Raw genomic sequence first — 10,653 nt, 5'->3', positions numbered from 1 at the left:
CTGCCCGCCGCCCGTGTCCGGTGCCCGCCGGCCGCGCTCCCCGCTCCGGCCGGGATCCGCCCCGCGCTTTCCGCACAGCCCCGAGCGCTGCGCCCGCCGCCCAGCGCGGAGGGGGGCGGGAGGGACCGGGACGGGGACGGGACCCGGCGGGGCGGGGCGGGACTGGACGGGACGGGACCGCCGGGCACCTGCCGAGCGCTCCCTTTGCGCCCCCTTTGCGCGCCCCCGCCATGCGGAGCCCCGGCGCCCTCCTGCTGCTGCCGCTGCTGGCCGGTGAGTGTGCGCCCCCCGCAGCGGGGCCCGGGGCCGGCCCGGCCCCGCCGCCCTGTTTCCGGGTGGCCGCGGAAGGGGCCCCGGGCGGCGGCGGGGGGAGTCCCGGGTGTGCCCCCACCCCGCGCCCTCAGCCGTCCGCTGCCCCGCAGGGCTTGGGGGAGCCCCGGCCCCCGACCCCCCCCCAGGGCTGCGCCCGCGGCAGCTGTTACCCGGCCACCGGGGACCTGCTGGTGGGGCGAGCCCCCCGCCTGAGCGCCACCTCCACCTGCGGGCTGCGCCGGCCCCAGCCCTACTGCATCGTCAGCCACCTCCAGGTGAGCAGGACGGGGACCGAGGGCACCGGGTGGGGCTGAGTGGGACAGGATGGGGATGGGGACACGCACCACTGAGCCTCCTGCTCGCAGGAGGAGAAGAAGTGCTTCGTCTGCGACTCGAGGCGGCCCTACGACGCCCGTGCCAACACAAACAGCCACCGCATCGAGAATGTGGTCACCACTTTCGCCCCCCGCCCCAAGAAAGCCTGGTGGCAGTCGGAGAATGGTGAGCGGCAGGCGGGGGCGGCAGGGCGTCCCGGGGGGCTCTTCTTCCCTTCCTCCCACGCTGAGGAAGTGTGACTCAGCCAGCGGCCGCAGCCGCGCCCCTGGCCCGTGGCCGGGCTGGGGGGACGAGCCCCAGGGACCCACAGGTGGATGCTCCCCAAAGTCACATGTGCTGTCCCCAGGCGTGGAGCACGTCAGCATCCAGCTGGACCTGGAGGCTGAGTTCCACTTCACCCACCTCATCATGACCTTCAAGGTAGGTCCCAGCATGTGGGTACCCAGGACAGGACAGGACAGGACGGGACGGGACGGGATGGGATGGGATGGGATGGACCTGCGGGGGCTGTGGGGCTGGCCCCTGTCCCAGCTGGGTGTCCCGCAGACCTTCCGCCCTGCGGCCATGCTGGTGGAGCGCTCGGCCGACTTCGGACGCAGCTGGAAGGTCTATCGCTACTTTGCCTACGACTGTGCTGCTGCCTTCCCCCATGTCCCCCGCGGACCCCCACGCCGTATTGACGACGTTGTCTGCGAGTCCCGCTACTCTGACATTGAGCCCTCCACTGAGGGGGAGGTGAGGCCCTGGCAGTGCCCCAGGAGGGTCGGGGGACTCCCCGCTGCTCTCCCCTCACTGCCCTACTGTCCCCACAGGTGATCTACCGGGTGCTGGACCCCGCCATCCCCATCCGAGACCCCTACAGCCCTGCCATCCAGAGTGAGTTGTCTGTCCTGGGCTCCTGCCTGGCTGCTCTATTTTGAGCGCAGCTATTTTGGCTGCTCTCTCCCAGCTCTGAGCCCCACAGCAGGGTCAGGGCCAGAACCAGCCTGGGGGGGCTTGGGGCCCCCCTGCACCCTGCCCTATGTGAGCAGCTTCAGGTTGAGAGGAGGGGAATGGCTGTGCTGGAGCCAAGCCCAGTGCTGAGCAGTAGCTGTGGTGCAGGCTGGGGTCACTGGTGATGGGCAGAGGAGCCAGGCCAGACGCAGGACACAGTGGGTTAATCACCCAGGGCTAAATTTAGGCCGGGAGCAGGAGGGGAGGAATCTGCAGGGCTGGGCTGCTGGGAAGCTGCAGTCCCCGGGGAGCCATCCAGTCCTGCTGGGGCCCCCGGGCAGTGCCCATTATGCAGAGCCCCCAGCAGTGAGTGCCCCACCACCCAGAAAGGTGCTTTTGCCCAGGACGCTTGTTCTGCTCTGGTGGGGTCCCAGCCCTCATCTGCTGGGGGACCTGGAGAGCTCTGGCCCAGTGCACAGCCTGACCGTGCACAACCACATGCACGGGAGCTGAAGCGCCGCAGCTATGTACAGCCCAGCCTGGCCCTGTGCAACCAGGTGCATGTGAGCCAAACCACACACAGCTCTGTGCCAACAAGCTGTGCCATAGAAAGCCACACACAGCCCAGCCCGATGGTGTGCAGCTCTGCATGGACACCCCATGCCACCCACAGCCCCCTGTGGCCACGCACAGCCCACCCCAGTCATGCCCAGCAGAGCCGAGCCGTGCATGGACAAGCCCGGACACCCCGTGCCAATGCCGGTCTCTCTCCACCCCAGACCTCCTGCGCGTCACCAACCTGCGAGTGAACCTCACCAAGCTGCACACGCTGGGGGACAACCTGCTGGACACCCGGCGGGAGATCCGGGAGAAGTACTACTACGCACTCTATGAGCTGGTGCTGCGTGGAAATTGCTTCTGCTACGGGCACGCATCTGAGTGCGCCCCACTCAGCGGGGCCCCCGCCCCCGCCGATGGCATGGTAGGGCAAGCAGGCCCTGCGTGCCCTTCTGGAGTCAGGTAGCTGTGTTGCCTGGTTCTGCAGCCCCTCACCATGGCATCCTGGCAGGTGCACGGGCGCTGCGTCTGCAAGCACCACACGCAGGGGCTGAACTGCGAGCGATGCGAGGACTTCTACCAGGACCTGCCCTGGCGCCCGGCCAAGGGCTCCAGCACCAACGCCTGCCGCCGTAAGTAGCTGTGCCGGCACTGGCTCCTGGCTCGGAGACCCCGGTGCCGGGGCTGGCAGGCTGCGCCATGCCAGGGGTTTTGGGGTACTGCATGCTGGGGTGAGGTTGGGTGGGGACTGGCATCCTGCAGATCTGCTTTGGGGATGTTGCAGGCTGGAAGTTTGGAGAGGTTTGGGATTGGGGGCTGCATACCAGGGTAGGGGGAGTCGGGGCTGGGGAGGTTTGGCACTGGGGGTGCTGCCTGGCGGGCAGGGGATTGGGGTGCAGCATGCTGTGCTGTGGTGCTGTTCCCACAGGCTGCGACTGCAACGAGCACTCGCGGCGGTGCCACTTCGACATGGCCGTTTTCCTGGCCACGGGGAACACCAGTGGGGCCGTGTGTGATGGCTGCCAGCACAACACCATGGGCCGCCGCTGCCACCTCTGCAAGCCTTTCTACTACAAGGACCCCAGCAAGGACCTGCGGGACCCTGCAGTGTGCCGAGGTCGGTGCCAGGGGGTGCGCGGCACCGGACAGGCTGTGTGGGGTGGGCTGTGGGGTCAGGGTGCTGATCCTGCCTGTGCCCCCAGCCTGTGACTGCGACCCTGAGGGCTCTCTAGAGGGTGGGCTGTGCGACGGCGCTGACGACCCGGCCCGCGGGCTGATTGCGGGGCAGTGCCGCTGCAAGGAGCACGTGGCTGGTCCCCGCTGCGACCGCTGCAAACCCGGCTTCTTCGGCCTCAGTGCTGCCAACCCGCAGGGCTGCCAGCGTAGGTACTGGGGCGGCACCCGCCAGGGTTGGGTATGTGGCTTGACCCTGCCAGACGCCACTGGCTCTCCATGCAGGGTGCCAGTGTGACCCCCGTGGTACAGTGGCCGAAGGCAGCCAGTGTGACCCTGTCAGTGGCGAGTGCTTCTGCAAGCGGCTGGTGACCGGGCGCAACTGCAACCAGTGCCTGGTGAGTGGGGCTGTGCTGGGGGCTGTGCACAGTGCTCAGGGCCATGCATGGTGCTCAGGGGCCAAGCACAGTGTTTGGGACAACGGCACCACAGCCAGGTGCTCCCTGACACCCTTGCCCTCTGCAGCCTGAGCACTGGGGGCTGAGCCATGACATCGCAGGCTGCCGACCCTGCAACTGTGATGTGGGAGGTGCCCGCGACAACCTGTGAGTCTTCATGGGGATGCAGGGGCCAAGGGGCATCCCTGCTGGCATCGGGGCTGATGGTGTTGCTGGGGTACCAGGTGCGCCGTGGAGACGGGACAGTGCCGGTGCCGCAGCCATGTGGTGGGACGACAGTGCAACCAGGTGGAGCCTGGTTTCTACCACATCAACCTGGACCATTACACTTACGAGTCTGAGGATGCTCAGCTGCATCAGGTAAGGGACAAAGGTGTCCCTGGGGGGGACATCAAGCAGAGCAGGGCAGTGGGCGACTCTTTGCATGGTCCCTAACCCAGCACGCACCACTCTGCCCTGCTGCCGGCTAAGGCAATTTTTGTGGTCCCATCTCACACCAGGGCTCGGTGGTGGAGCGTGAGCCCCCCACGGACCATCCAGCTTCATGGACGGGGACAGGCTTTGCCCGCATGCTGGAAGGCGGCTGGGTGGAGTTTCATGTGAACAACGTGCCTTTCTCCACTGAGTATGATGTGATCATCCGGTATGAGCCCCAGGTGAGCATTAGATGGTGAAGCTGGCGGTGGGATGTATCGCCAGACTGGGGGATGGTAGCGGGGAGTGCAGGACAGAGCATTTTTGGTACAGCCTGTTCTCTGCTGGTAGCACCCAGAGCCCTGGCAGGAGGTGAGGCTGAGGGTGCTGCGCCCCCGCCCTGTCTCCGCTAGCAGCCCTTGTGGAAACACCATCCCAGCTGATGACCAGCTCTCCACCAGCCTCCCCTCTGGTGCCAGGTGAGTGCCTTGCCAGGACTGGGCTGTGCTGGGGCTCATGGGAGGTACCCACCTGCCCATGCTCTGCTTTGCTCCTGCCCAGGTATGTGGTACTTCCCCAGCCTGTCTGCCTGGAGCGGGGTGTCTCCTACACCCTCCGCCTGGAGCTGGGCTGTGCCAATGCTCAGCAGGATCCCACCACCAGTGTGCTCATTGATTCGGTGAGAGGTGGTGGGGCAGCGCCATGGGGGATTGCAACCCTTTGGTGGAGCAGGATGCAGCCACAGGGGACACAGGGAGAGACGGGCATGACATCCCACTGGCTTTTTTTCCCCCAGCTGGTGCTCATGCCCCGTTACTCCTCACTGGAGATGTTCATCGCGGGTGACCCCAGCTCCATGGAGCGCCAGGAGACCTTCAAGCGGTACCGCTGCGCCCAGCCCTTCTACACCGCAGGGCCCTCGCCTGTGGCCGAGCCCTGCTCCAGCCTCCTGCACAGCCTCTCAGCCATCCTGCATGATGGGGCACTGCGTGAGTATGGCCCCACATCCTGTCCTGCACCCCATGGCAGCTGGTGCTCACCCTGCTCTCTGCCCGCAGCCTGCCTCTGCGACCCCCAGGGCTCACTCAGCGCCGAGTGCCAGCCACAGGGCGGGCAGTGCCAATGCAAACCCAATGTCATGGGACGGCGCTGCCACCGCTGCTTCCCAGGAACCTTTGGCTTCGGGCCCGGTGGGTGCCGAGGTGAGTGCTGTGAGGCTGTGCCGGCCCAGCCCGGAGAGGAGCCCAGGCACCCCAGGGCTGGGGACACCAGGGAGGGATGCTCTCTGCGGCCTGGGGGCAGACAGTGTGGGTGCCATGCCTTCCAGCATGCCAGTGCAGCAGCGAGGGGTCAGTGAGCACTGTCTGCGACAGCACCACGGGGCAGTGCTCCTGCCGTGAAGGTGCCCATGGCCCACGCTGCGACCGCTGCCAGCCCGGCCACTGGGGCTTCCCCACCTGCCGGCCCTGCCAGTGCAACGGGCACGCCGAGGACTGCGACCCCTGGACAGGCAGCTGCCTGCGCTGCCGCGACCACACAGACGGCGAGAGGTGCCAGAGGTAAATGTGTGTGCCCGGAGAAGGCAGGGTGCTGCCAGCCGCCCTGGCCCCAGCTGACTGCCTCCCGCAGGTGCGCAGCTGGGCACTTTGGGAACCCAGCGCTGGGCTCTGGGCAGCACTGCCGGCCCTGCCCCTGCCCTGAGGGGCCTGGCAGCCCCCGCCAGTTCGCCACCTCCTGCTACCAGGACAGCCGCTCCCGGCAGGTTGTCTGCCACTGCAGCCCTGGCTACACAGGTGGGTGCCCACCTCAGCACGGTCAGTGCCCTCAGGGGTTCCCCATCCCCGGGCACTGCCCAGCACTCTGTGCCTGCAGGTCCCCGCTGTGACGAGTGTGCCCCTGGGTACTACGGGGACCCACTGCAGCCTGGTGGGCGCTGCCTGCCCTGCCAGTGCCACGATAACATCGACATGACGGACCCGGAAGCATGCGACCGGCACACAGGACGCTGCCTGCGCTGCCTCTACAATACAGCGGGGCCCCACTGCGCCGAGTGCCAGCCTGGCTACTATGGGGATGCTACACGGCACAGCTGCAGGCGTGAGTACCCATGGCCATGCCAAGACAGACTAGGCTCCAGAGCCCAGCATGGCCCTGGGGACCAAGCTGCCCATGGCTGCCCTTGCTCGTGCACAGTGCTGTGGGGTCCTCTGGGCTGTCTCCTCTGCCCAGTCCTGGTACTGCAGCCCCATCCTTGTCTCCATGCCCAGCTTGTCCCATCCCATCTACATGCTCATCTCATGCCCATTACTGTCCCCATTGCCATCCGCCATCGCAGTCCCCACTGCCACTCTGACTCTGTCCCCATCCCATCCTTATCCCATCTGTATCCTGACCCTGTCCCATCTCCATCCTATCGCCATCAGCTCTTCCCTTCCCACGTCCAAATGATCCCCACCCCTGTCCAATCTGTCTCCCTCCTGCCTCCACCCTTAACCACTGCCATCCTATCCCTGCCTGTGTCTCCGTACCATCTGCACCCCCATCCCCTCTCCATTCTAGTCTCATCCCCATCCTGTCCCTTTCCTCATTCTGTCCCCATCCCCTCTCAATCTCCCTGTCCCTGTCCCCATCCCTGTCCCCGCTCAGTGCCCATCTGGTTCCAGGTTGCTCCTGCAACGCGTTGGGCACTGATGCCAGCACCTGTGGGCCCCAGCAGTGCCAGTGTGATAGGCGCAGTGGGCAGTGCTATTGCCTGCCCCATGTGGAGGGCCAGAGCTGTGATCGCTGCAGCCCCAACTTCTGGAACCTGGGCAGTGGGCAGGGCTGCCAGCCCTGCGCCTGTCACCTCCAGCACGCCCTGACACCTGCCTGCAACCAGGTGAGATGGAACAGGGACAGGGGATGGTGGATGGGATGGGGCTGGGGGCATGCTGCAGCAGCGCCGGCCTCGCCCGTGCTGTGGCTTTCAGTTCACAGGGCAGTGCTCGTGCCGGCCGGGCTTTGGGGGCCGGACCTGCGCCAACTGCCAGGAGCACCACTGGGGTGACCCACAGCACCAGTGCCGAGGTGAGAGCCACACTGCTGGTGGGGGGGACCATGGCAGGCCCCACGGTGCTTTGACACTGCTTTTCCCACAGCCTGTGACTGCGATCCCCATGGCATCATCACTGCCCAGTGCCACCGTGGCAGTGGCCACTGTGAATGCCGACCTGGCATCTCTGGAGTCCGCTGTGACCAGTGTGCCCGGGGCTTTGCCGGTGCCTTTCCTGCCTGCCAGCCCTGTCACCCTTGCTTTGGGGACTGGGACCGGGTGGTGCAGGACCTGGCTGCCCGCACCCGGGCACTGGCACAGCGGGCCAGCCTCCTGCAGCACACTGGGGCTGCCAGTGCCTTCGGGGGCACCTTCCAACGGCTGGAGGAGAGTCTGGCCACTGTACGTGATGTGGTGGCCACCCGCAATGCCACCGCTGCTGCCGCCGCCCACCTGACACATGCCACGGAGGGGCTGCGGTGAGCACCCGATGCAGGGCATGGCTCCCGGGGTGTCCCCGGGGGTGGGTTGTCACCCCCTTCCCTTGCAGGCGGCAGATCGAAGAGGCGACGGAGAGGTTGACGCGGCTGGAGGGGGAGCTGACAGCCACCCAGGATGCCAACTTCAATGCCAGTCACATGCTGAGCGCGGTGGATCGGGGTGCTCGTGCCCTCAACCACAGCCTGCAGGACCTGGAGCAGCGGCTGCATGCCCTCAAAACCTCCAATTTCCTCGGTGAGCCATGCCACCGAGTCGGGCCAGGGTGGTGGGGCCATGGCCGGGGATTTGACAGGGCCCCTGCCACCCCCAGGCGCCTATGACAGCATCCGCCAGTCCCACTGGGAGTCGCGGGAGGCCGAGCGCTGGGCAGACGCCTCCAGCCGTGCTGTGCCCAGCCCTGTTAGCATCTCAGCAGCCACCCGGCGCCGTGCCGAGCAGCTCCTGGCCAGCCACCGGGATGACTTCAATCGCCAAAATGCAGCCAGTCGGCGGGCGCTGATGGACTTGGCAGCGAGGGCACAGGCACTGAGCCTGCACACACTCAATGAGAAGGTGGGACATGCGGAGGGAACCAGGGGGACAGTGCCCAGAGCCTGCCCGAGCCTGTGCTGCCTTGCAGGTCTGTGGTGCGACAGGCGACGTACCCTGTGCCGAGAGCCCCTGCGGGGGAGCCGGGTGTCGGGACGAGGATGGGGGACGGCGCTGTGGGGGTCTGAGCTGCGGCGGGGCCGCATCCACAGCTGACAGTGCTCTGGACCGGGCACGCCATGCCCAGGAGGAGCTGCGGCGGGCTGCCGGTGACATGGCCCAGCTCTCCCACAAGGTGCGTGGCACACGGGCGCTGGTGGGAGCAGGTGGCACAGCCGTGCCCCCCAGCCCTTGGGGTTGGTGCTGAGGGTCTCTGTCCCTGCTCAGGTAGCTGAGGCCAAGGGGAAGGCAGATGAGGCCCGGCTGCGGGCACAAGCGGCTCTGGACAAGGCGAACGAAACCAGGGCCCTTGTGGAGAGCTCCAACAAGGAGCTGCGGGAGCTCATCAGCCACATCAAGGCCTTCCTGAGCCGTGAGTGCTGGCGTGCTGGGGAGCTGGCCGCCCCTGCCCAGCCCTGTGTGGCTCTGCACCTGCACCACACTGCACTGACACTGCACCGCACCGCACCACACTGCATGGTCCCCGCACTGCATGTGGGCTGTACCACCCCGGCATGGCATGGCACTGCACCACATCACACAGCTCCTGCCCCATGCTGTGTTGCATGGTCCCTGCCCTGCCCCAAACATCCTGTGCCTCCCAGTCACCCCCTTTCCCCCTTGCCCTGCCCCACACTCCCTCCCCGTGGTTCTGCCCTCTGCTGCCCCTCGGTCCGCCTGTCCCCTCTGCCCCAGGGTGCTGCAGGGGACACACTGACAGCTCCCACCCGCAGAGGAGGGGGCTGACCCCGAGAGCATCGAGGTGGTAGCCAGCCGGGTGCTGGAGCTGTCACTCCCCGCGGCGCCGTCCCAAATCCACCGCCTGGCCGAGGAGATCAAGACACGGGTGCGCAGCCTGGCCAGCGTGGACACCATCCTGGAGCAGACAGCTGGTGACGTGCACCAGGCTGGGCAGCTGCTGCAGGATGCCCAGCGGGCCAGGTGAGCCTGGGGATGTGGTAGCACAGCCCCCCCGGGGACCCCTGGCTCCAGCTGGTGCTGAGGCAATGCCTCCCTGGCCGCAGGTCACGGGCAGAGGGTGTGCGGGGCACAGCTGAGGCAGTGCGGCAGGCGTTGGAGGAGGCACGGCAAGCCCAGGGTATGGCCGAGCAGGCACTGCACCATGCTGCTGGTGACATCCAGCACAGTGAGAGAGCTCTTGGCATGGTAAGGGCTCGGTCCCCATGCCCTCAGCCCCATGGGGGTGGGCAGGGCCCTGTCCCCACCATGGGGGCACCCTGACTGTGGCTGCCCCCCCCCCCCATACTGCTTCTCCCCAGATGCAGGTGCAGACGGCGAGCGCGGAGCAGCGGCTGGCAGGTGCCATGGGACAGATCGGGATCCTGGATGGGCAGACGGATGCCCTGAAGGTGAAACGTGCCAACAACAGTCTAGCAGCCACACGTGCCCAGGAGGTGGCTGGCACCGCGCGGGACCGAGCCGGAGAGGCTAAGCAGGTGGGTGAGCAGGGGTTCTGGGGGGCCATGGGGGTCTCCCAGGGGTCCCACTGACTGGCCCCGCTGCCCAGCAGGTGCTGGAGGGGCCGTTGCGGGACCGGTACCGGACAGCACAGGAGCTGGTGCAGCACCGGGCACAGGGTGCACAGCAGGCAGGCAGCCGGGCACAGCAGCTGCGGGATGAGGCTGCCGGGCTGCTGCAGGATGCCCAGGGCAAGCTGCAGAGGCTGCGAGGTGAGGCCAGGGCAGGGGGTCCAGGGGGTCAGGGTGGCAGGTGTCCAGGCTGACCCATGTTCTCCCTGTCCCCGCAGCGCTGGAGGAGGCATATGAGCGGAATGAGCGGGTGCTGGATGCCAAGGCGGCCCAGCTGGGCGGGCTGGAGGCCAGGATGAGGGAGGTGCTGGCCACCATCAACCAGCAGGTCCAGATCTACAACACCTGCCAGTGACCCCCCCCGCCCCGAGGGGTCCGGACCACCCCCACCCCGAGCCCCCAGCCTCTCCCACCCAGCCTCCACCTGCCCCTGGAGCCGTGGGCAGGAGGGGGGCTGTGGGGCACCCCCCTGCGTGAATAAAGTTACAGAGCAAGACTGCTGCACCTCTCCCCCATGCCATGGGCCCCCACGGCCACCCGGGTGGCCCCACAGTGGCCTCCCAGAGCCCCAGGGGTGGGAGCTGCCTGCTGCCCGCCCCTGCCAGCCCCTCCTGGATGTAGGGCACTGCAGGGCTGGGAGTCACCGGTGGGGCTGGGGGACAGTCGGTGGGGCCAATGGCCGGCGGTGGGACGCGGGAGG

General features: G+C 67.3%; 1 protein-coding gene across 1 annotated transcript; it reads left to right on the top strand.

Annotated features, from left to right (window-relative positions):
* Positions 1–230: 230 nt before the first annotated feature.
* Positions 231–10,449, top strand: LAMB2 (laminin subunit beta 2). The gene is made up of 33 exons (XM_055803705.1): positions 231–305; positions 423–587; positions 678–813; positions 995–1,068; positions 1,195–1,383; positions 1,461–1,524; positions 2,361–2,563; positions 2,651–2,771; positions 3,068–3,256; positions 3,342–3,521; positions 3,598–3,710; positions 3,838–3,917; positions 3,995–4,130; positions 4,271–4,426; positions 4,536–4,663; positions 4,746–4,863; positions 4,981–5,173; positions 5,243–5,386; positions 5,512–5,743; positions 5,814–5,977; positions 6,057–6,281; positions 6,848–7,062; positions 7,154–7,250; positions 7,322–7,694; positions 7,766–7,950; positions 8,027–8,268; positions 8,336–8,539; positions 8,632–8,776; positions 9,138–9,345; positions 9,429–9,570; positions 9,684–9,860; positions 9,935–10,094; positions 10,172–10,449. Exons 1-33 carry the CDS (start codon positions 231–233, stop codon positions 10,306–10,308), a joined length of 5,370 nt encoding a protein of 1,789 aa, XP_055659680.1. The 3' UTR covers positions 10,309–10,449.
* The last annotated feature ends 204 nt before the right edge of the window (positions 10,450–10,653 follow it).

Source organism: Falco peregrinus, chromosome 5, assembly GCF_023634155.1.
Source record: "Falco peregrinus isolate bFalPer1 chromosome 5, bFalPer1.pri, whole genome shotgun sequence".
NCBI classification, from domain to species: Eukaryota; Metazoa; Chordata; class Aves; order Falconiformes; family Falconidae; genus Falco; species Falco peregrinus.
This window is presented reverse-complemented; position numbering and strand designations above follow the sequence as displayed.

Coding starts and splice junctions, on each gene's coding strand:
- LAMB2 (XM_055803705.1), top strand. CDS start 231: ATGCGGAGCCCCGGCGCCCTCCTGCTGCTGCCGCTGCTGGCCGGTGAG. Junction 4,131..4,270: donor AGGATGCTCAGCTGCATCAG/GTAAGGGACAAA, acceptor ATCTCACACCAG/GGCTCGGTGGTGGAGCGTGA. Junction 7,063..7,153: donor TGACACCTGCCTGCAACCAG/GTGAGATGGAAC, acceptor TGTGGCTTTCAG/TTCACAGGGCAGTGCTCGTG.